This window comes from Scyliorhinus torazame, chromosome 11, assembly GCF_047496885.1.
Source record: "Scyliorhinus torazame isolate Kashiwa2021f chromosome 11, sScyTor2.1, whole genome shotgun sequence".
Classification (NCBI taxonomy): domain Eukaryota; kingdom Metazoa; phylum Chordata; class Chondrichthyes; order Carcharhiniformes; family Scyliorhinidae; genus Scyliorhinus; species Scyliorhinus torazame.
This window is the reverse complement of record NC_092717.1, coordinates 29,558,297-29,583,333: the sequence shown is the minus strand read 5'-3', so window position 1 is coordinate 29,583,333 and position 25,037 is coordinate 29,558,297. Positions and strand designations below refer to the sequence as shown.

The 25,037-nt window shown below is 46.3% G+C and overlaps 1 protein-coding gene across 2 annotated transcripts in view; it reads right to left on the bottom strand.

Annotated features, from left to right (window-relative positions):
- Positions 1 to 1,158: 1,158 nt before the first annotated feature.
- The window catches only part of LOC140385204 (polyadenylate-binding protein 1), a 40,278-nt gene continuing 16,399 nt past the window's right edge, over positions 1,159 to 25,037 (bottom strand). Inside the window, exons 5-15 of one of the 2 annotated variants that reach the window (XM_072467101.1) lie at positions 18,361 to 18,455; positions 17,704 to 17,841; positions 13,395 to 13,490; positions 12,587 to 12,859; positions 12,324 to 12,414; positions 12,085 to 12,198; positions 7,728 to 7,870; positions 6,390 to 6,474; positions 3,635 to 3,765; positions 2,321 to 2,416; positions 1,159 to 1,579 (exon numbers count right to left, since the gene is read on the bottom strand). In XM_072467101.1, the coding sequence (XP_072323202.1) occupies positions 2,330 to 2,416; positions 3,635 to 3,765; positions 6,390 to 6,474; positions 7,728 to 7,870; positions 12,085 to 12,198; positions 12,324 to 12,414; positions 12,587 to 12,859; positions 13,395 to 13,490; positions 17,704 to 17,841; positions 18,361 to 18,455 (1,253 nt within the window). In that variant the 3' untranslated portion in view covers positions 1,159 to 1,579; positions 2,321 to 2,329. The remainder of the gene's footprint in view (positions 1,580 to 2,320; positions 2,417 to 3,634; positions 3,766 to 6,389; positions 6,475 to 7,727; positions 7,871 to 12,084; positions 12,199 to 12,323; positions 12,415 to 12,586; positions 12,860 to 13,394; positions 13,491 to 17,703; positions 17,842 to 18,360; positions 18,456 to 25,037) is intronic. The other variant, XM_072467102.1, reaches the window with a different exon arrangement.

Here is a 25,037-nt window from a genome sequence, read left to right as displayed (position 1 = left end):
CATGTTAACTATTTAATAAAACATGTTGCATTATATCCGTGTCCGTACTTTGTTCTACTCATAAATAAAGACATGTGGGTAAACTTTAATTAAGGAGCTGGTTGAAGTATCGGAATTAGACAGATACAACAGTATTCGTTGTTCGGAGGAAATGGATAATAGTTACATTAAATGTTCATCCATTAAAATGTCACTCCTAAAATATGCAGTGCCTGTGTCATTTCAAACATTTTTTAAAAATTTAGAGTACCTAATTATTTTTTTTACAATTAAGGGGCAATTTAGCATGGCCAGTCCACCTAGCCTACACATCTTTTTGGGCTGTGGGAGTGAGACCCACAGACAGGGGGAGAATGTGCAAACTCCAGACGGACAGTGACCTGGGACAGGTTCGAACCTGGGTCTTTGGCGCCGTGAGGCAGCAGTGCTAGCCACTGCGCCACCGTACCGCCACCTTGTTATATTCAAACATGCAACTTACAGTAATTGCATTTATATTTGGATATATCCATACCCCACCTATAGAGAGTTCATTTGGTCATTTAGATCTAGCCGTGAGCACTCAGCATCATGAAGTCCATGTAGTGTTTGCCAAGGTACATGTGGCAGGTTGCAAGCCTAATATAGAAATCTAAGGAAATCCTCATTGCAGTCACCCCTGCTAAAGTATTAAATCCATCTTTAGAAACTAGTTAGCCCTGATGGTGCCAGTCTCTCATTGTGGGCTAGTTCAAGCAGTTTTTTTCATTACTGCATTCATTTACTACATTTGGTATCAACAAAATTTCATGTTGGGCAGTACATGCCTTTACTGGCCAAGTATACATTTAACATCCACCAAGCCAAAAGATACAGCTGTTGTCCAGGACTGAAAATTCCCTCCAGTATTTGTCATTATTAATCGGTAATTCATGCTACTTCATTTGTACCTTTAGCCTCACAGATGAAAATAAAATCTTACTAATAAAAGTAAATACAAATATTAGCTCATATGTTATAGGAGATAGAATGTCCTAAATCTTCAGAAAATGGAGATGTTTGTAAGTAGGCAAAATTAACTTTTTCTTCCCCACAAGTGAAACCCAAGAGTTGGGAAGTTACCACTGTCAGTTGTACGCGCAACAAAAGTCATGGACATTAAACACAAATCCACACAGCTATTATTCAGCATTTTTATTAAAGCAAGCATTCTATAATCCAAACGTTCAGTTTCAGTTTCTAATGCTCAACCATCAAACACACTGCCAACTAAAAACAGTGCGGATCTGCTGAGCATTTCCACAGTAATGGATTACAAAACTTTAAAGAAAGGAATGCAAACAACATTCTGTGCATAAAACACCTACCCCGGCCTAGAAAACTTTTCATTTTTCAATTTTTTTTTGGTATTTTCCGATTAAGTCTAGGACTAGCATCACTTATGCCAGACCTGGCAGTGACTTTGTTTCATAAGCTTAGAGGGTTCCTTTCTTTTTTTGTATACATTTTTTATTTTGCGATGTTTTAAAAGTTTTTAGCTTTTTCCAATGTTTAGAATTTTTTTTTCTTCAGTAAATGCAAGCTTCATGGTCCTCCTCTCCTACAAGGAAAATAAAAGTATGGAAGTATTTTCATGGTCAATGTTTCAATTGCATTTTATTCAAACACTTCAATCTAATGGATATTAGGTTTGCAAAATCTGAATTCAGTAAATCTGCACAGCATTCCAGTGAAATAAGTATACTTTGGTCATTTCACACAAAGGGAAATTTAAGCAGTCACAACTACAAGCTACAGTAAAAGTGGAAATATGTCTTCATTATTGCAATTAAAAATGACTCCAATTGGGCAGCACGGTGGCACAGTGGTTAGCACTGCTGCCTCATGGTGCCGAGGTCCAGGTTCAATCCCGGCCCTGGATCATTGTCCATGTGGAGTTTGCACATTCTCTCCATGTTTGCTCCATGGAGGTTTCACCCCCACAACCCAAAGATGTACAGGGCAGGTGGATTGGCCACGCCAAAGTGCCCCTTAATTGGAAAAAATAAATTGGTTACTCTAAATCTATAAAAACAAAAACATTTTAAATGACTCGAACTGTCGACATCCTAGCAGCGGAGTGCATGGCCATTGTCCACATTGCAGCTAGGGTGAACTGAACACAATTAAGCAGCAACTACATGCATAAACACTTGGGATGAGGTTCCATCTGGTCTCCCAACTTCACTCGGCAATAGAGTGAACAGGAATACAGCTACCAGATCTTACGGAATTTGCTGCCACGATAAAAACAGTTTTGGTGAAAAGGTGCTCTTTCCCCATCCCCACCATTAGTACTCACCTGAAAAATTTAAACACCTGCAGCATTTGGCACAACTACTTTCTGAGCAGCCTCTTTTGCCTGATGGGCCTGCAGCACAGCTACAGCTTCGTCAACCTGAATTGGAAAAATAACATGTCAAATCCGAAACAAAATGATTGCATTGTAGGATATCTTGGCACACAACTGGAGAAATGGCAAATAAATTTGAAGAGTGAGATGCAAAGGATGGACGGCACTGGGAAATTTGAAGGTCCTGTTGATATTTCTTTTTTTAAATAAATGTATTTTATTACAAACATGTAGCAAAACAGGTTACAGCGAATTAACACCCCGGGAAACATACTTCCCAACAATCAACTATACAGTCTACAGATTCTCTCTCTCTCTCCCCCCGGGCAACGAACATCCCCCACCTTTCCTCAAACCCTCCCTGAAGAGCCCCTTAACTCATACTTTATCTTCTCTAATCGCATGAAGTCGTACAGGTCACCCAACCAAGACGCTACTCCCAGTGGCGATGCCGACCACCACTCCAGCAAAATTTGCCGCCGTGCAATCAGAGAGGCGAAGGCCATGACATCGGCCTTCCTCCTCTCCACGAGCTCCGGCTTCTCCGAAACCCAAATATCGCCACCAAAGGATCCGGGTCCACCTCCCCCTCCACTATCCTGGCTTGGACGCGAACACTCCTGTCCAGAATCTTCCCAATTTTTTGCACCCCCAAAACATGTGCGCGTGATTCGCTGGCCCCCGTCTACACCTCTCATACTCATCTGCTACCACCTGAAAGAACCCACACATTCTCGCCCGAGTCATAGGCACCCTGTGCACCACCTTAAACTGTATCAAGCACAAGAGAAGGTCCAGTTTACCTACGCAGTGCCTCACTCCATACTCCCCAATTGACCTCCCCTCCAACTCCGCTTCCCATTTCGCCTTGATCTTCACCACGCGCTCGCCTCCCTGCTCCCCCAGCCACTTGTATATATCCCCAATTCTTCCTTCCCTTTCCACATCTGGAAGCAGCAGTCGCTCCAGCAGGGTGTATCCTGGCAACATAGGGAACCCCTTCCAGACCTTTCACGCAATGTTCCTAACTTGCAGATACCTGAACTCACCCCCCCTTGGCAGCTCTACCCTCTCCCTTAGTTCCTCCAGACTGGCGAACCCTTCCTCCAAATACCTTGTACAGTTGATATTTCTGCAGTAGTTGTAAATACGGGTGACAATACATCACAACTATGTCGTGTTCATTACTTTCTACATAAATGTAATTATACAGTTTAGCCAAAATAAAGGCATCTCAAATTTGAACCAAAAACAATGAGTTACCTTGGAGCGCAGAGACTCGGGGGACTCCAGCATGTGAAGTAATTCAGAGTTATCTATCTCGAGAAGCATCCCAGTGATTTTACCCGCCAAACTTGGGTGCATGTTCTGAATCAGGGGGAAAAGGCGCTCACCTGCAAGGAAACATTTCATTGAATAACTGAGTATAGTACAAAATTAGTTGAACGTTAACCGTTTTTATACAACTTGCCGTACTAAAAACAGACCCCTTGAAATCACGGACATCCCAAATATCTGGAACTTCTTGCAAACAAACATTAGTCCCCTAGAAGCCATTTTCGGGGTGTCGGACCAGCCCCAGCTGCAGGCGGGTGCAGAGGCGATGTCTTAGCCTTCACCTCGCTGATTGCCCGAAGGCAGGTCCTGCTGGAATCCTTGATGCTTGAGACAGTGAATTTTAAGTTGAGGGGGAGGATGGAAGGGTTCTTCAATTCATTGGCATCGTTTATCTTGCACTTTCAAGAATTGGATGCCATCGAACATGAGTATATTGTTTGCTATGTATTGGATGACCGTGGATTCTCTTTTGGTCTTTTTTATTTTTGTTGCATTTGGAATGTAGGGGTGATGTTTGGGTTTGTATGTTGAAGGGGATGTTGGTTGGGGGATTGGTATTGTATTTATTATTGTTGGTCCTCTTTTGTCTGTTGTATATTTGATGAAAAAGTGGAAAGCTTCCTTAACCAACTCAATATTTCTCACCCTAATAAACCTCTATTGTAACATGCCCAGATCATCACTCCCACAGTTCCCCCACCCCACAACAGTACCAATTAGTGCTGAATCAGAAGTGAATTTAGATGACCTAACATATAAAATATGACACTTACAAACTTGTGAAATCAAACCTCAAAATCATCAGGCCGTTGAGCGAGAGCAAGGCTCCACAGAACACTCAAACTATTGAAGTATTAACAAGTAACAATGGTAGAAAATTGACAGTCATCAGTAAGAAAAATAGAACCCAGTAGATAAAGATAATAAAAGGGGTCATTCACATTAATTGGCCTACACACCATTTAATAATGGAAGGGATGTGGAACATGCAAACGCACCAACAAAATGGTATAAGTTGTATTTGACCCAGTGGACCATCAAGTTCCCCCAAAGTTCCCTAGATTCTGGAACCATCCCACCGACTGGAAATTAACAAATGCAACACTACTGTTCAAGAAAGGACAGCGAGAAAACAGGGAACCACAGGCCAGGGCCAGTTAGTCTAACAGTCATAAGGAACGTGCTGGAATCTATTAATAAGGAATTCTTAACAATGCATTTCGACTCCTGTCTGTGGTGGGCTATCTTTTCCTAAAAAGTAACAGTTTTGCGACGGGGAGTCGCATGGGGCTCCCTGAAAGGGGATGCCATCTCATTGTCTGCGTGGGACGCCCCACCCCAACCCAAAGATGTGCAGGTTAGGTGGATTGGCCACGCTAAATTGCCCTTAATTGGAAAAAAAATGTTTTAAAAAAATAAGGTGCCACTTGAAAGGTTAAACACAGGATAAGGGCTCATGGATTTGGGGATGATATATTAGAACGGATAACAGATTGGTTATTGGACAAGAAGGAAGTAGAGAGCAGGGATAAATGGGGCATTTTCAAATTGGCTGACTGTGACTGTGGAGTGTCACAAGGATCAGTCCGGAGGTCTTAGTTGTTTACTATATACATTAACGACTTAAATGAAGAAACAGAGTTCTCCAAGTTTTCTGCCAGCACTAAGCTAGGTGAGAATGCAAGCTGACAGGTAGTCACAAAGAGACTGCAAAAGGATATAAGCAAGTTAAATGAGTGGACAACAAGGTGGAAGCTGGAGTATATATTGTGGGGGAGTGTGAAGCTACTCATTTTGGTTGCAATGGAAAAGCAGAATTTTTTAAAAATGCATCCAAGTTGTTAGATGCTCAGATTTGGGTGTATTTGTACAAAGAATATAAAAAGTTAGCATGCAGATACAGTAAACAATTAGGAAAGCAAATAACATGTTGGCCTTTACTGTAAGGGGTTTGGAGTACAAGAATAAAGTATTGTTACAATTGTACAGGGCTTTGGTGAAACCACTCCTGGAATATGGTATGCAATTTTGGTCTCCATTTTTAAGGGAAAATATACTTGCATTGGAGTCAGTGCAAAGGTTCACTAGATTGGCCCTTGGGATGAGGGTTTTATGAGAGGCTGATTAAACTAGGTCAGTGTTCTCTGGAGTCAAGAAAAGAACGAGGGGTGAGCTCGTTGAAACATTCAAACTTCTGAAGGGGAATAACAAGTTAGCTACTAAGAGTTTGTTCTCCATGGAGTGGGAACCTAGGACACAGTGCAGCGGCAGGATAAGTGATCAACCATTTAGGACTGAGATAGCAGAAATTTCTTTACTCAAAAGCTTGTCAATCTTTGGAATTTCAGAGGGTTATGGAATATATTTAAGGGTTATAGAATATATAATATATTGAATAGACAGATGTTTGGTCTCAGGGAATCAAGAGCTGCGGGGAACAGGAAAGTGGACTTAAAATTCGGCCATGATATTGCAAGGCAGAGCATGTGGAGTTTCCATTTCCTATTTCTTATGTTTTAAATGCCACTGGTTTTAACTACAACTTACTCTCTGCTAACCATACAATGATCAAGATGCCATGACCAACCACCAAACCAAATTCACTTACGCCAATAACTCACTTCACCATCATACAGAACAATTTACTATCCATCTTTATTAACTTTAATGGAATTCTTACCCAGCATCTGCTTCTGTTCTTGGGGAGGGGCAGCAGCCAGCATGGAAGCAGTCAGGGGCTCTTGGCCTTGCACATGAACTGCAGGCTGAAAAGGAAAAGTGTTCAATGACATTTCAAAGTTAGGTTATTTTCGAGTCAGATGATTACAATATTTTAGAAAAATCAAACTCAGAATCAAAATTGCCCTTGATTACCATCCATAATACAGCACCAGATACATTACTTCCATGCATCTATGTAACCCAGTGATCTCTTCATGGAAAGGGTTTGCTGATAGCAACCAGTAAACACTATGTTGATGGGGCTATTGCTATTACTAGAATAAATCTAAACTGGGAGAATAGCTCAAGAACCAGTGTAAATAACAACTGTATCTAAAGGCAATGATGTGTGCAATCATTTAACAAGTCCCATGCCAACATTGAGCCAAATGCATCTTAATTCTATTTAAACAGGCACATTTAACAGCGTTAAAATGTCAGCATATTTTACTCATATTACATATTCAAAAGTAATTAGAAAACCACTTCCAACGTTGAAATTATGGCAAACTGTACTCAACATGCGTTTTAAAAAAACTTAAGTACCCAATTATTTTTTCCAATTAAGGGGCAATTTAGCGTGGCCAATCCACCTACTCTGCACATTTTTGGGTTGTGGGGGCGAAAACCACGCAAACACGGGGAGAATGTGCAAACTCCACACGGACAGTGACCCAGAGCCAGAATCGAACCTGGGACCTCAGCGCCGTGAGGCAGCTGTGCTAACCACTAGGCCACCGTGCTGCCCTCAACATGCACTACTGATGAAAGTTTACAATAATGGTGAATTTACGTAGCAAGAAACAAGACAGAAAGCATTTCTCAATACTTTGAATGTAGTCGTACTGTGATGTAGGGAATTGTGTCAGACAATTTACATACAGCAAGGGTCAACAGCTAACAATGAGATAAATACCCAGAAAATCTGTTACATTGATGTTGGGTAAGGAAGAATTGGTTTAATGTTTTATTCAAAAGACGAGTGTAGACTCACTCAGCAATGCACTTGAGCATGCATTCTAGGTTAATATTCAAGTCTTTGGAGTGGATGATAATGAGCCCAAAACTCCATTGAGCCAAGGTTGACACTTACTGCATACATACTGGGGTCAGGTTTGCTGACTGGTGTATGAGAAACAAACTAATGGCTGTCAGGACAGTAGTAAGGGTGCAATTGGCTTTCCTATTAGACTTGGCTCATGTGGTGGTAATATTCTGCATAAACTTCAATAGTTTCATTTACAAGACACTGCAGCATAAATAATTGGGAGTAAGAACATTTGTATAACATACATACCTGTTGCATAGCAACTGGAGGCTGAGCATTTAGATGTTGTTGAGGATTGCGTACTCCTGCAGCATATTTGTACTGTGTAAACGAACGGACACCAGGAGCAGTAGCACCAGGGCGAGGTCCCATTGTCTGTGTTGCTGTATTGGCTTACAAAAAAATAAAGATAAAACACTCCCAGAAGTCCAAACATCTTCAAAGAGCATTTTGGCTGCAACTGTCTGAAATACCACAAAGTAATACAAAGGCAAACATTGATCGGTATTCTTATTCTTCCTTGTTCTATTAGTGGTTAGACGCCCTAGAATTCACGGAGTAATGTAATAAGGGAACATTTCCTCGAAATCATCTGTTCAGTTTCACACAAAAGAATTGAAGACAAGTCAACCCAGGGGAGAATAATGGGCACTTCATTAAGCCGGGCACAGATATTGTGGCAAAGCAAATGGACAGGACACAATAGCATCAAAAATTAGTTGATGCCAATTCTTGAAGATCTTTACTTCACAGCCCACTGAATGAAGCGTCTTCCTCATCCTGGCCCATGAATCATCTCTCTGCAGCTCCTGAAGTACTCACCCGATTAGACTCTAACACTCATCTTTAATTATTTATTTTTTGATTCAACAAGTTGTTTCTTTTTATATCTCTTTTTCAAAAAAATTATGTAATACTCAATTTAAATTTGTACCGTGACTCAGTGAGTGAATTTTGAAATGTGGCCCCCTAGGCTTTAAGGTTGGACATTCCTGATTCATCCCATGAGCTGAAGAGAAAGCCCTTGAAAAACGTTTTGGCTTTTAAGTTTTCCGACCCAGGATGCCCAAAAGCACGTCACAAGAAATTAAATACTTCAAGCAGTCGCTGTTGCAATGCAAGGAAACAAGGCACTGCAAGCAATTAAAGTAATCGCCATGGGCTAAACCTTTTCATTTAAAGACAGCACCTCAGACAGTGCAGAACCCCCTCAGCAATGCCTTGTGTTTGGAGCAAAGCTAGAGTCTACGAGAGCTTCTTAGTCAGACGAATGAGGTACTGAACCAAATTGAGGTGGTCAAATGAAGATGATAAATTTCTCGCACAATCAAGTGCTCCCCTTAATGGAAATGTGGCAGATAAAACATTACCATCTTGGACAGCACGGTAGTGCAGTGGTTAGCACTGCCACCTCACCCTTTAATGAGGCAAGGGAGGGAGGGACCCTGACCCCGACAATGTCGGAGGCGACAATCTCTTTGATCCTGAAGCGGGACAAGGACCCACTGCAATGTGGGTCGTACAGGCCGATCTCGCTCCTCAACGTGAATGCTAAGTTGCTGGCAAAAGTGCTGGCTATGAGGATCGAGGACCGTGTCCCGGGGGTGATTCACGAAGACCAGATGGGGGTTGTAAAGGGTAGGCAGCTAAACACCAATGTGCGGCGGCTCCTAAACGTGATAATGATGCCATCGGTGGAGGGAGGCGGAGATAGTGGCGGCTATGGACGCGGAGAAGGCTTTCGACCGAGTAGAGTGGGAGTACCTCTGGGAAATGCTGCGTAGGTTTGGGTTCGGGGGAGGGTTTATTAGTTGGGTTAAGCTCCTATACAGAGCCCCGGTGGCGAGTGTGGTTACGAATCGGCGGAGGTCGGAGTATTTTCGGCTGCATCGTGGGACGAGTCTGGGGTGCCCCCTGTTGTTTGCATTAGCAATTGAACCCTTGGCCATGTCATTAAGGGAGTCTAGGAAATGGAGGGGGGTGGTCAGAGGGGGAGAGGAGCATCGAGTGTCGCTTTATGCATACGACCTGTTGCTGTATGTGGCAGATCCAGTGGAGGGGATGGTGGAGGTCATGCAGACTCTAAGGGAGTTTGGAGATTTTTCGAGCTATAAGCTTGATGTAGGGAAGAGTGAGCTTTTTGTAGTACAGTCAGGAGACCAGGAAAGGGGGATAGACGATCTACCGCTGAGGAGGGCGGAAAGGAGCTTTCGGTACCTGGGGATCCAAATAGCTAGGAGTTGGGGGGCCCTACGTAAACTGAATCTGACGAGGCTGGTGGAGCAGGACTTCAAACGATGGGACATGTTGCCGCTCTCGCTAGCGGGTAGAGTGCAGTCGGTCAAAATGGTGGTCCCTCGAGGTTTCTTTTTGTGTTCCAGTGCCTTCCAATTGTAATCACCAAGGCCTTTTTTAAGAGGGTAGGCAGGAGTATTATGGGTTGTGTGTGGGCGAATAAGACCCCTAGGGCAAGGAGGGGGTTTCTGGAGCGCAGTAGGGACCGAGGAGGGTTGGCGCTGCCGAATCTGGGCGGCTACTACTGGGCAGCAAATGTGGCGGTGATCCATAAGTGGGTGGAGGGAGGGAGAGGGGGCGGCATGGAAGAGGTTGGAGATGGCGTCCTGCAAAGAAACGAGCCTGGGGGCGCTGGTGACGGCACCGCTGCCGCTCTCGCCGACAAGGTACACCACGAGTCCGGTGGTGGCGGCAATGCTAAAGATCTGGGGCCAGTGGAGATGGCACAGGGGTGCAATGGGAGCCTCGGTGTGGTCCCCGATCAGCATTAACCATCGGTTTGTCCCAGGGAGGATGGACGGGGGGGTTTCAGAGCTGGCATCGAGCAGGGATTAGAAGAATGGGGGACCAGTTCATTGATGGGACGTTTGCGAGCCTAGGGGCACTGGAGAGGTTTGGGCTACCCCCGGGAAATGCTTTCAGATACATGCAGGTGAGGGCGTTTGTGAGGCGACAGGTGAGGGAATTCCCGTTGCTCCCGGCACAGGAGATTCAAGACAGGGTGATCTCGGGTGTATGGGTCGGAGAGGGCAAGGTGTCGGCAATATACCAGGGGGAGGCGTTGGTAGAGGAGCTGAAGGGTAAATGGGAGGAGGAGCTGGGGGAGGAGATTGAGGAGGGGCTATGGGCTGATGCCCTAAGTAGGGTTAATTTCTCTTCCTCGTGTGCCAGGCTTAGCCTGATACAATTTAAGGTGGTTCATAGAGCGCACATGACGGGGGCGAGGCTGAGTAGGTTCTTTGGGGTAGAGGACAGATGTGGGAGGTGCTCAGGAAGTCCGGCAAACCATGTCCATATGTTTTGGTCATGTCCGGCACTGGAGGGGTTCTGGAGGGGAGTGGCGGGAACAGTATCTAAGGTGGTGAAAGTCCGGGTCAAGCCAAGCTGGGGGCTAGCACTATTTGGAGTAGTGGACGAGCCGGGAGTGCAGGAGGCGGAAGAGGCCGGCATTCTGGCCTTTGCGTCCCTAGTAGCCCGGCGAAGGATCTTGCTAATGTGGAAGGAGGCGAAGCCCACCAGCGTGGAGGCCTGGATAAATGATATGGCAGGGTTTATCAAGTTGGAGAGGATAAAGTTTGCCTTCAGAGGGTCTGCGCAGGGGTTCTACAGGCGGTGGCAACCGTTCCTAGACTATCTCGCGGAGAGTTAGATGAAGGTCGGTCAGCAGCAGCAGCAACCCGGGGAGGGGGGGGGAAAGAGAGAGAGAGGTTTGGGGGGGGGGGGGGGGGGGGGGGGGAGGGGAGAGAAAGGGGTATTCGAGCAAGAAAATACATGAAGGATCTGGAAAACTGACATGTACGGGAGGAATCCAATGTACAAAGCTCTGTAACATATCGATTTACCATGTTCATGTCTTGCTATGTGCGCTTTCTTTCTTTTGTTACGGGGGGGGTTTGTTTGTTTATAAGGGTGAAAATTCTTAATATATATATTTTTTAAAAAGCACTGCCACCTCACGGCATCAAGGACCCAGATTTGATCCCATCCCAGGTCACTGTCCGTGTGGAGTTTGCACATTCTCCCAGTGTCTCCATCCACTTACTACTACTTATGAAAGGGCAAGCAGCCACTGCAAACCGTTAAGTCTCTTCAATTGCACAAATTAAAAACAGGGATGCAATAATTTTCCTGCTTATTTTAAAGTGCCAGATAGATGCACTGCTACCTCACTTTCAATCCTCCTAACCGTTCTCACACCCACTATACTGAACTATGCCATTAAAATAACTGGTTGGACATTTAATGGGAGGAAACAGGAACCACTGAGAGCCCGGTCACTTATTTTTGAGACAGTCTGGTGCATTAAGTGCCAATCAAGCATTTAATTGGGCAGCAGCAGGCCTCCCCCGAGAGCAAGGACACCAGGGCAGCTGTCCTGCCCATTAAGGGTTGCAGACTTATCAAGGGCCAACAGTTCTTCATTGATTGGGAGTGCCAATGATGAGAGCAATAAATTCCACCTATTATTTCCAGGATACTTTGAAGTTACAAAATAAATGATTGGATGCATGTAGTGGAACTGCACTTAAAAACAAATATGAACTTTTCATGATATTGTTTACAAAAAGCACTTCACTAACAGTCAACTCACCAACACGTTGAGTGCTCATGACACGTGGCACCTGAGCCGAAGTTGGTCTCATGGAACTGAGGGTTGGTGGCCGAGGACCTGTTGGGCGCATGCCACCAGGCATGTTCTGGAATGCTGGTAAAGAAAACAATTTCACAGAAATTGAGAAATCTGAATTGTCCCAATGATGATTCACACCATACAAACGATTGTATCTGATTAAAACAATCCATTCAAACTACAAACTTGCTCATACTTACGTTGGGGTCTGACATTTTGAGCAGCCCATCGAGGGCTTGGTCGAAGCTGTGCAAGCTGGCTTGCTGGGTAATATGCAGCACGGTTCTGAGCCTGAGAACACAAACAGTTTTGTTAAATTTATCAAGCAGTTTAAAAAAGAACAGATGCTACTTGTACCAGAAGATTCATTCTTTTGTACACTAGATAAACACTATGCACTCGAACAATATTAAATGTGCATATTCCTTGCAAATATTTGTTCCAGTATGCAACAGACATTTACCTGAGGAATAGCTGCCATGAAGTATCCAGAAGGTGGAGCAGGCTGATAAGGATTGATAACAGGGTTTGGTACAGCCCTGACACTCGCCATTCTCTGCATGTACTGGTTTGTTAAATGAGCTTGCCGCTCCTCTTTGCGCTGAGCCAGGGCTACATACAAGGGCTTGGTGCTAACGATCCTGCCATTCATTTCCGTTACAGCCTTGGTGGCCTCTTCTGGGGAAGAGAAACAGACAAATCCAAAGCCTTTGCTGCGTCCATGCTCCATCATCACCTGTACAGATAACATGATTATTTCACCCTGCTGAATCACTGACTCTTCAAATCATTGATCAAATTATCTGAACATTTCAAAAACAGTTGTCTACGTAATGTCTATTGAACAGACTAAACCACACCAGCCATGAACTCACCGGGGTTTAAAGCAATTTTAATTTTTTTGTATTTTTTATAAATAATGTAGCCAATTATTTCCCCCCCCCCAGTTAATGGGCAATTTTAGCCTACCTGCCTGCACATGTGGGTTGTGGGGGTGACACAGGGAGAATGCGCAAAGTCCACATGGACAGAGACCCGGGGCTGGGATTGAACCCGGGTCCTCAGTGCAGTGAGGCAACAGTGCTAACCACTGCGCCGCGCTGCCCTGGACATAAAGCAAAATACTTGATGCATTTAAAACTGAATTTTTAAAAATGCTATCTACCACTAATTTACCTCCACAACACATTGGCACAAAATAGTTACCTCTTTCAACAGGTATTACGCTAAATGCAAGCAAGCATGGAAATGAAAATAAAACAAACTAATACCTTAGCACTGGTAATTGTGCCAAATGGTGAAAATTCTTTGCGTAGACGTTCGTCATCAATACCATCATCCAGATTTTTGACGTAGAGGTTGACTCCCTGTCATGGAAAAATATCCATAAAGTTGAAATTAAATAGTACGTTTAAAATAACCACTCACAACACAGTATTTTCCAGAGTACAGGTTACTTTCTGATCTGGACTGGTGCCTTGGATAATTAGCAGAACAAGAAAACTAAAGATTACTTGAATGCTAAACAGCATGTTATATACTATATATGGAGCTAAGCAATCCCACAATCAAATCAAAGTTCTGCCACAGGCATCCATTTAGAGTAAAGTCCAAAGCAGGAGATGTATCCATAAACATACTCATTCTCAGCAATGGTGAAGCCTAGCACAAGAGTGGAAGAAACCAAGGCCGAACCATTTGCAACCGTGCCAAGTCGATGATCCATCTCAGCCTTCACCAAGGTCTCCACCATCTTTAATGCTACTCTTCAATCAACTCAGTTCACTTCCAATAATGTCTGAAAACACTGGATTTAGCAAAGGCTTCTGGTGACCCAACAAGCACCAGGAAAATCCAGACTCCAGAATTAACCACACCTTTATCCAAGTTTCCCCAGTACAGCTAAAACACTGTCACACCCAGTACAGCTAAAACACGGTCACACCCAGTACAGCTTTAAAAAATCTGTCACACCCAGTACAGCTCACACCCAGTACAGCTAAAACACTCACATCTAGTGCAGCTAAAACAGTCATCTCTACTTGTCAGTTATCTTGTCCATAAAAAGTCAGACAATCCTATTGCTGCCCCATCACCGCAATCAAAGTACTGCAAGGTAATGCTGACTGTGTTACCAAGAGGCACTTGCTCATCAATAAACCGTTCATTAATTCTCAGTTTGTGTTCAAGTCTTCAGACCTCTTTCCAGCCTTGGCCCAAATATGGACTAACGAGCTGAAAAAGGTGATGGAGAGTGACTATCATGACATCAAGCCAACATTTGACAGAATGTGGCCACCTTGTAAAATTAAAAGCAAGAGAATATACCTCCAATATCTGCAGTCATACCTAGCACAAGGGAAGATGGTTGTGGTGTTGGGATGCCAATCATCTCAGCCCCAGGACATCACCGGAGGAGTTCCTCAGGGCAGTGTCCTAGGCCCTACCATCTTCAGCTGCTTCAATGACCTTCCTATTCTACAAGGCCAGAAGTGGGAATGGTCAATGACAATTGTGGCACTCAGCTGTGTTTGCAATTCCAGGTAACAAAGCAGTCGTGACAGAATGTAGCAAAACCTAAACAACATCCAAGCTTTGGCGAAGTGGGAAGTAACATTGGTATCATGTGCCAGACAATGACCATCAACTAGTCTAACCAGTATCCCAATATCACCACTAAATGTCCAACAGCCTTGGCTCACTACTGACCAGATGATTAACTGGACTAGCCACATAGATAGCGTGACTACATGTAGCGTGACTTATACATGTAGGCTAGGTATTCTGTAAAAAGCACTTCATCATCTCCTAACTGCCCAACACTTTTCCATTGGCCACAAAGTGCAAGTCGCAAGTGTAATAGAATACTTCCCACTTGCATGGATGAATACTGCTCAAGAAGCTCAAAACCATCCATGGCAAAGCAGCCCATCTGCTTAGCACCCCACCCACAACTGATGAAACATGGCTGTAAGTAAGCATCATAAGATGCAATGCACCAAATCCTTTGACTGCACCTTCCAAATCCGCATCTACCACCTAGAAGAACATGATCAGCAGGCACATGGAAATACTACCACCTTCAAGTCACACAACATCCTAACTGCTCCTTCACGACTTATAGAACATAGAACAGCACAGCACAGTACAGGCCCTTCATCCCACGATGTTGTGCCAACCATTTATCCTAATCCAAGAGCAACCTAACCTATACCCCTTCAATTTACTGCTGTCCATGTGCCTGTCTCAGAGTTGCTTAAATGTCCCTAACGACTGAGTCCACCACCTCTGCTGGCAGTGCATTCCACACACCCACCACTCTGTGTAAAGAACCTACCTCTGACATCTCCCCTATACCTTCCTCCAATCACCTCAAAATTATGTCCCCTCGTGACAGTCATTTGCACCCTGGGAAAAGGTCTCTGGCTATCTACTCTGTCCATGCCTCTCACCACCTTGTACACCTCCATCATGTCACCTCTCTGCCTTCTTCCCTCCGGTGAGAAAATATTTCAAGTGTGGTCGAACTAGAGCTTTATAAAGCTGCAGCAAAGCCTCACGGATCTTAAACTCAATCCCCCTGTTAATGAAAGCCAACACACCATACTCCTTCTTAACAACTCTATCAACCTTGGTGGCAACTTTGAGGTCTGTACTTCTGGGTTAAATTCCTGAAACTCAAGCAGATAGCACAGTGGGACTACCTGCAGTATATAGTGGTTCAAGAAGGTAGCTCACTACGGCCTTCTCATGGGCAAGCAGGCGTGTATAATAAATTATGGGTCTTACAGGGATGCCTACATCACATGTATTTTTGGGACCAGCTTTTGTACAGCAACAGAAACGTTTCTATTCAATAAAGCCATTCTGAGGACAGGATTTACCTTTATTGCAATACAGAATTATCAGCCCATTACAGATAAAATAAACATTTTTCTTTTCCTTTGAAATAGAAGCAATTTGCACAAGAATTGGGCTGCCATCAGCTCCAAAGATTATACTTAAGACAACTAGGGGTATCATCAGCGCACACGTGGAACCTGTCTTTTAATATATAAATTTAGAGTATCCAATTCTTTTTTTTTTCCAATTAAGGGGCAATAGAGTGGTCAATTCACCTACCCTGCACATATTTTTGGGTTGTGGGAGCGAGAACAACGCAGATACTGGGAGAGTGCGCAAACTTCACACGGACAGTGACCCTGGGCCGGGATTGAAACTGGGTCCTCAGCGCCGTGAGGCAACAGCGTTAACCACTGCACTACCGTGCTGCCCTACTTGGTACCTGTTAGGTGTGCTCTTGTAGGTCACAGAGGGGCAAGTATATCAGATTCAGCAACTGAATGCCCAAATATTCAGGTTGACAACAATCACATCACTTAAAACTATCTTTGCTAGCTGCACTCAGCAAAGATTGCACATGGGGGAATTAAAACAAAAACAAAAAAAAAATCACTGATGGCCTTAGTGTTAACCCACAAATTGACAAACTGCATGCATCGACTCGAGGGAAATCTACATTTAAATAAAGTTGGGGGGGGGGCTGGTTAGTTCAATTGGCTGGACGTTCAAGGGGCAGCACGGTAGCACAGTGGATAGCATTGTGGCTTCACAGCACCAGGACCCCAGGTTCAATTCCCCACTGGGTCACTGTCTGTGCGGAGTCTGCACCTTCTCCCAGTGTCTGCGTGGGTTCCCCCGGGTGCTCTGGTTTCCTCCCACAGCCCAAAGATGTCCAGGTTAGGTGGATTGGCCATGCTAAACTGCCGTTAGTGTCCAACAAGGTTAGATGGGGTTATTGGGTTACGGGGATAGGGTGGAAGTGAGGGCTTAAGTGGGTTGGTGCAGACTCGATGGGCCTAATGGCCTCCTTCGGCACTATGCTCTATGACAGCTGGTTTGTGATGTGGAGCAACACCAGCAGTGCGGTTCAATTCCTGCACTGGCGGAGGTTATTCATGAAAGCTCCACCTTCTCAACTTTGCCCCTTGCCTGAGATGTGATGACCCCAAGAAAGATTAAATTACCACCAGTCAGCTCTCAAAGGAGAGAGCAACGTATGGTCTCCTGGGACTGTGGTGATATTTACATTTAACTAGGCTAGGTCAAACATTTCCTCTAAGGTGAGCCAACAGTTGAGTAATCTGTTTGTAGCTCAACAAAAATGACAATGAAAATCTAGCCCCAGTAGCCATTTTGCTAAGAATAGTAAAGTCATCTACCAGAAGTGACCTTCAACCAACTGAACACAGAGCCATACATACATCTCTGACACACTTTTTAAAATATACATTTAGAGTACACAACCACCCCCCCCCCCCCAATTAGGAGGCAATTTAGTGTGGTCAATCCACCTAGCCGGCACATCTTTGGGTTGTGGGAGTAAGACCCACGCAAACACAGGGTGAATGTGCAAACTCCACAGTGACCCGGGGCTGGGATCAAACCTGGGTCCTCAGCGCCATGAGGCAGCAGTGCTAGCAACTGCCACCATGCTGCCCTACTGACGCCCATTTTAAAAGGTAAAATTTTGCTTGCTTGAGGTCAGCGAGATTACCAGCACCAGCAAATGCTGCTCACCTGGTACCTTGTGATCCGGTCTTGTTTCATCTGTTCAAATTTGCGCTTCAGCTCGGTCTGTCGCTCAACCTTTTTCTGGGCACGGCCAACATAAACCTGTCTCCCGTTGATTTCTTTGCCATTCATCTCATCGACAGCCTAATTAATGCATACATGAGTTTTAAAAAAACTGAGAGGAATGTCCAGAGTGTAATTTCAGAAAGCATAAACTGAAGGCCAAAATAATTTGTTGTAGCTACAACCCACTCTTTCTGCTAATGGTCATTAGAGGTTGAAATTCTGTATGCCGTTTAAAGGATTGCATACATCATTCATACACAGATGATTCTAAGACATAGTTGCTTGGCACACACCTCTGTAATCAGTGCAAAACAAACACGGAGGAGAAAATCCAAGGAGCCATATATATGCTTGGTCTCTATTAGAGCATTCAGAGTCACCAGATAATTAGGCCACAATGCAATTCCCTCCCTTCTTTTCCACCCCCAGAAATACCAACAGCACAACTGAAACTTGGAGCTTTTCAAATGATCTACTGCAAAGACTAGAAGCCCTCAAAAGTCTTAATACTAGATTATGTACAAAACACATTCCAGAAAATTATCTCTCTAGACTATTCACTTGATCGTATTACAGGTCTTAATTGCAATTGCTTACTTTTTGTGCGTCTTCATGCTTTTCAAAACTGACAAAGCCAAAGCCCTTTGATCTTCCACTGTCATCAGTCATGACTTTGACACTCAGGAATGCTCCTACAAAAGATTGCACAAAATGTTTTATGAATTTCAGTAGAGATTTCAAATATATTACAGACTTTTGCTAGTTAATTGATTCAGTACAAAACCTAGAAATTGCCAAATCTTTAAATTACCTCGCAGCGCGTTTCTTACGCAATCTCATCTCTGAAGAGGGCCAAAGGGATAGGGAAGAGACCAGTCACACTGGCAAATGGTTAACTGATGACGCCAGAATCTCAGTTAATGATTCTAATCCCAGTCTTCAAGACCCTTCATGGACTTGGTCTATCTCCCTGTTTCTTAATCACATAAAACACTACCATTGTTTTATTTTAGAATTCCTAATGTACTGTGCTTAAGTAGCTGTGCACAGCAAGAAGTCTTACACCAGGTTAAAGTCCAAATCACTAGCTTTCAGAGCACTGCTCCTCAGGTCATAATTAGCTGTGGATCAATATCTTCCTATAGACCATTGACAATTAAGAATCAATGGCACTGAGGCAGTCAAGGAACTGGAGGGGGTTGGTGCGGGGTGGGGAGGAGCATAGGGTGTCGCTCTATGTGGACAACCTGCTGTTGTATGTGGCGGACCCGGTGGGGGGAATGCTGGAGGTAATGAGGATTCTTAGGGAATTCGGGGACTTTTCGGGGTACAAGCTCAACATGGGGAAGAGCGAGCTGTTCGTGGTTCACCCAGGGGACCAGGAGAGGGGGATTGGCAAGCTCCCACTAAAAAGGGCGGAGAGGAGCTTCAGGTATTTGGGGGTCCAAGTGGCCAGGAGCTGGGGGGCCCTGCATAGGCTTAATTTTACAAGGCTGGTGGAGTTCAAGAGGTGGGACGCGGTGCCGCTGTCCTTGGCGGGTAGGGTGCAGTCAATCAAAATGACGGTGCTCCCAAGGTTTTTGTTCCTGTTCCAGTACCTCCCCGTGTTTATCCAGAAGGCTTTTTTTTTTAGGCGGGTTAACAGGAGTATAATAGGGTTGTGTGGGCGCAAGGGACCTGGCACTGCCCAACCTCTGTGGGTACTATTGGGCCGCCAATGCGGCGATGGTGCGCAAGTGGGTGATGGAGAGGGAGGGGGCTGCATGGAAGAGGCTGGAGACGGCATCTTGTGTGGGTACGAGTCTGGGGGCGCTGGCAACGGCGCCACTGCCGCTCCCTCCAAGGAGGTATACAACGAGCCCGATGGTGGCGGCTGCCCTCAAAATTTGGGGGCAGTGGAGGCGGCATGGGGGGGGGGGGGGGGGGGGGGGGGAGTTGGGGCCTCGGCGTGGACCCCAATACGGGGGAACCACCGGTTCGCCCCAGGGAGAACAGGAAGGGTTTTCGGGGTGGCACAGGGCAGGGATACGAAGGTTGGGGGACCTGTTTGTGGCCGGGACGTTCGCGAGCCTGGGTGAGCTGGAGGAGAAGTACGGGCTCACCCCCGGGGAACACCTTCAGGTACTTACAGGTAAGGGCGTTTGCCAGACGGCAGGTGGTGGAATTCCCGAGGCTACTGCCACACAGGACAGGGTGCTCTCGGGGGGGTGGGTGGGAGTGGGGAAGATCTCGGAAACTTACCAGGTGATGGAGGAGGAGGAGGCCTCACTGGTGGAGGTGAAAGGTAAGTGGGAGGAGGAGTTGGGAGAGGAGATTGAGGAAGGGACGTGGGCAGATGCCCTAGGGAGGGTGAACTCTCCCTCATCGTGCACGAGGCTCAGCCTCATACATTTTAAGGTGCTGCACAGGGCACATATGACTGGGACAAGGATGAGCCGGTTTTTTGGGGGTGAGGACAGGTGTGTTAGGTGCTCAGGGAGCCCAGCAAACCACACCCATATGTTCTGGGCATGCCCAGCGCTGGAGGTATTTTGGAAGGGCGCAGCGAGGACGGTGTAGAGGGTGGTAGGATCCAGGGTCAAACCAGGCTGGGGGCTCGCAATATTTGTGGTGGCAGAGGAGCCGGGAGTGCAGGAGGCGAAAGAGGCCGGTATTCTGGCCTTTGCGTCCCTGGTAGCCCGGCGAAGGATTCTTCTTCAGTGGAAGGATGAGAGGCCACCCAAGCGTGGAATCCTGGATCAGCGATATGGCGGGGTTCATTAAATTGGAGAGGGTGAAATTCGCCTCGAGGGGGTCGGTACTGTAGCCACCTAAAATGGCTGATTCCTTATTAATCTGGCCAAAACCAATTTAAAATGGCTAACCGAAAAGGCTGATGGGAAAAGCAGCCAACAGGACACAAACGGACAGCTGCAGACAGAATAGCGTATTTGGCTCTGGGGAAGTCGGCCCAGATCGATACTCAAGACTATTAGCAACACATCAACCCAGACATCTGCAGTTTAATCGGCTATCCCCGGGAACAATTGCAACATATTAGCAATTGAATGCCGGGCCAGACCTGTCGGCGCCTGCAGTGGCCGAAACATAAGGCAGGTGAACGACCACCCCCCGATCGAGGAATCGCCCCATTATTGGAGCATATCGAACCCAGTGATTGGGAACAAGTCCAATCACTTGGGACTCAGGGTCAAGGGCCGCCCCGAGAGGCGGGAAGCCCCTGGCCCTATAAAGTGAGGGGCCAAGTTCAGATCGATCTCTCTCTCTCCCTTCTTCACCTGCTCGCAGCCTTCGCAAGAGCCTTCAGCAAAGAACCCTAAGTTTGACTCCAGCGATCGCTACCCGATAAAGACTCCTAGCCATCGACCCGTATCAGCCTTTTTGAATCCCGCGGGCCAGATCCGATTTGATAAGCCATTCGTTTCCCTGACTTGGTGAGCCCTTCCTAAAGTTAAGTATTGGCCAGTAGTGGTAGGTTTCGATATAGATGGTAGGATTATTGTGTAAGCATTAGTTGTTGTATATAATAAATGACCGTTGATTTCAATCTTACTAAGCGGTGTGCTGACTTATTAATCATAACTCGAGCTTGAACCACGTGGCGGTATCAGAAAGATACCTGGCGACTCGTGAGCAAAGGTGACATAATCAGAGCTAATAAACTAAGGCTAAAAAGAGCAACATAATTGGCGACTCCGCCGGGACCCGACACAGAAGTGGAAAACCACTCCGGGAGAACCCCAGAAATTTGAATAGAATCCAATCGGAAGCATAAACAAAAAAAAACCACAAGTATTCAAGCGGTTCTGGTTAATAATTCACAATTCGGAAGTGTGTGCATGCATGCGTAACTAACAGGGTTATAAGGTAAGAGAGATGGCCATGCAGGCAATGCAATGCCTCATGAACCCCGAAGAATTTGCGGTCGCACCGACCAGCAGCATTAAAGTGGGACAGTGTCCCATTTGCGAAGTGGAAATTCGCAAATTTCTGCAGGGCAAAGGATGGCCCGTGTGGAGCGGTTTCTGTAATAATGACGACTCAGGTCCCGGACGTATAGGGCATACTTGGTGGGAGAACATGAGTGAAATCCATAAGAAAAGCTTATCGAAAGCGCGCAAGCCGATGGCAATCGTGTCCTGCATGGCACAATTGTGAGGCACAGAGGAGGTCGTCAGGATGCTCCGAAAAGAAACAGGAGGCATACATCGTATGAGTAAAATCAATGTATGCGAGTTGGAAAAAGAGAACCTGGAATTGAAAAGGCAGTTAGAAGCCAAGGACGAAGAGGTGGCTGATGCCAAACGGGGTCACCAGACTTGTCTGGCGCATTTAAGCAGTTTTCAATCCCAGTATGAGAAGGCTTATCAGGACACGAAGCGTGCCGTCCTGGTTAAGAAAGAGACAGAGAAGCAGGTGGAGACGCTACAGAAGCAATGTATTGATCTCAAGGCAGCCTTGAGAGCGCTCCACACTGCAACCACGGAACAAAGGCAGAGTACCTTAGACCATGCGAAGTGCCGAAAGCAAATTGCAGACCTGCAAGCAATGCTTTCTGTCCAAAAGGGATTCCAAGACACCTTTGGGGAAAGTTCAGAACAGGAAGACGGCCCTGATTGGGAAGAACTGCAAGAGACAGCGCAGAGATATGTCCAGGGAACAATGGCGCAGGGAAAGCCCCAAAGGAGGAGAGCACCCCCACCCCCCACACAGCAGGTAATACAGGCTCACATGAATCCTGTAACAACCCACCGCACCGCCACAGCAGACGAGGCGGAGGTCTTATATTCCACCCCCCTCAGTGACCCAATTACAGGACGCGTGTGCTAAAATCACACCGTTCCTCCCGGCTTCAGACCCACACCATTTCTTTGCCACCGTCAAACACCAGGCGACCTTGTACGGCCTGGATGAGAAAGAGCAGGTAAAGCTCACGGTCCTCAGCTTAGACCCATCGGTCGCAGCAGCCCTTCCCGACCCACAGAATGTAGGAGGAGGCACCCTTGCAGAAATGCACACCGCGATCCTGGATGCGATCGGGTATAACCGGGGCGACCCCGTAGACGGTCTAAAAAAGTGCAGACAGAAAAAGTCTGAACACCCCACAGCATTCGCAGGACGCTTGTGGATTCACTTTGGAGCCGTTTTCGGAAATGTAGACCGTGCCCATTTGTCCGCAGACAATATGGCCAAATGGACCCGCACCCTTATCTCCCATGCCACGGAAGCAGGACAGAATGCCTGTAATAATTATGACCCCTCGGAGGAGGCTCATGATGAGAAGTGGGTGGTCAAAAGATTGTCCCGCGTTTGGGAACAAGCGGCTCACAGTAAACCCGCAGCTAGAACCCCCGAGGAAAAACAAGCCGCTGCAGACATGCAGGCAGTAAGAACCACTCTTCACAACCCCGCCTGGGCAAACGAGGGAAAGAGCAGCCCCCCAGCAAAACCGCAAGAATGCTACAATTGCGGACAATTGGGACATTTTGCCAAAGAATGCAATGGCCCTAAAAAGTCACAGAGAGCCCAACAGACAGGCACTATCAATAAGAAAAAAGCAGAACCCATACATAGCGTTAGCGCCCAGTCCGATCAGACAGACTTGACCGGAACGGACTGACGGTGTACAGGCTCCCCCAGCTGGGTCTGCGATACCCTTTGGGATAGGTCAGGACGACCCGTAGTCGCAGCAAAGGTTAGGGGACAGCCGATCGAGCTTCTCTGGGACACAGGAGGGTCCCGCACAACTTTAAATTCCTCCACCCTTGGTAAGGACACGTGGCCCACCACAGCCACTATCACCCTCAGCGGCTTCACAGGCCACTCACAACAGGGACATTTCACAACCCCTGTACCCATCCAAATCGGAACCATTAATACAAAACACCCCGTAGTGCTAGTCGACCTGCCCCCAACAGCAGAGCACATTTTGGGGATCGACTTCATGAATTCTCATCACCTCTTTCGATCCAGTCAACCAGTGTGTCTGGAAGACGGTGAAATCCGCTAGAGCCCCCACAACACTCAATATAGGGGATTATATGAACAAAATTAGCGCAGTAGGCGAGTTTTGGTTCAACCCCACCACACTCAGCACAGACCGACAGGTTAGGGCAGTTCTGCAAAAGAACAGAGCAGCATTCGCGACCCACAAGCACGATTGTGGACGGATGACTGGCTCCGTACAAATAACAGGACCGGACCCTAGACCCCAAAAGCAGTACGGATTCCCCTAGAAGCAGAGGGAGAAATCCTAAAGGTTATAGAAAGTTTATTAGAGCAGGGCGTCCCAAGATCGGTAGCCTCAACTAATAATGCCCCGATTTGGCCAGTAAGGAAGCCCGACGGATCATGGCGCTTGACCATAAATTATCGGGAACTCAATAAAGTCACCCCCGTAGCAGCCCCCACCGTTGCAACAAGTCCCGAGACCATGCTCAAACAGGGACTCCATGCCTGATATTTCACGGTTTTGGACGTCAGTAATGGATTCTGGTCCATTCCATTGGTAAAGGCGTGCCAGTATAAATTTGCCTTCACTTTCAGAGCGCAGCAGTACACGTGGACATGCCTGCCACAAGGCTTCCACAACTCCCCCCTCCATTTTCCACCGACAGCTGGCAAATGGACTAGCAAAATTTTCTCGCCCCGAATGTCTGGTACAGTACGTAGACGATCTACTACTGCAGACAGACACGAAGGAAGAGCACATTGAGCTTCTGTCCGAACTCCTGGAATTACTACATTCCATTGGCTGTAAAGTAAACCCCAAAAAGGCCCAGATATTGGAAGAGAAAGTGGTATATTTGGGTACTATTATTATCACACACGGCAAACGCGAGATCGAGCACAAAAGAATTGACTCGATCGCTAAATTGCCCCTTCCCCAGCACGTTTCAGCCCTCCGGTCGTTTTTAGGACTGGTTGGCTACTGCTGAAACCACATTGACGGTTTCGGCAGCAAGGCAGCGCCCCTCTCAGACCTCCTAAAGAAAGGAGCCCCCTGGGAATGGCTTCCGCAGCATACGGATGCTGTGGAATCATTAAAACAGGCGCTCATAGCCACCCCCACACTACAAGTTCCCGACCCGCTCCCCTTACGCAATAGAGGTAGCGACCACAGACCGCACCCTTTCAGCCGTGCTCCTGCAGGAACGGCACGACCAGCTAAGACCCGTGGCTTATGCCTCCCGAATTTTAGATGCTGTGGAGCAGGGATTCTCAGCCTGAGAGAGGCACCTGCTCGCAGTTTTCTGGGCAGTCCAGTACTTCTC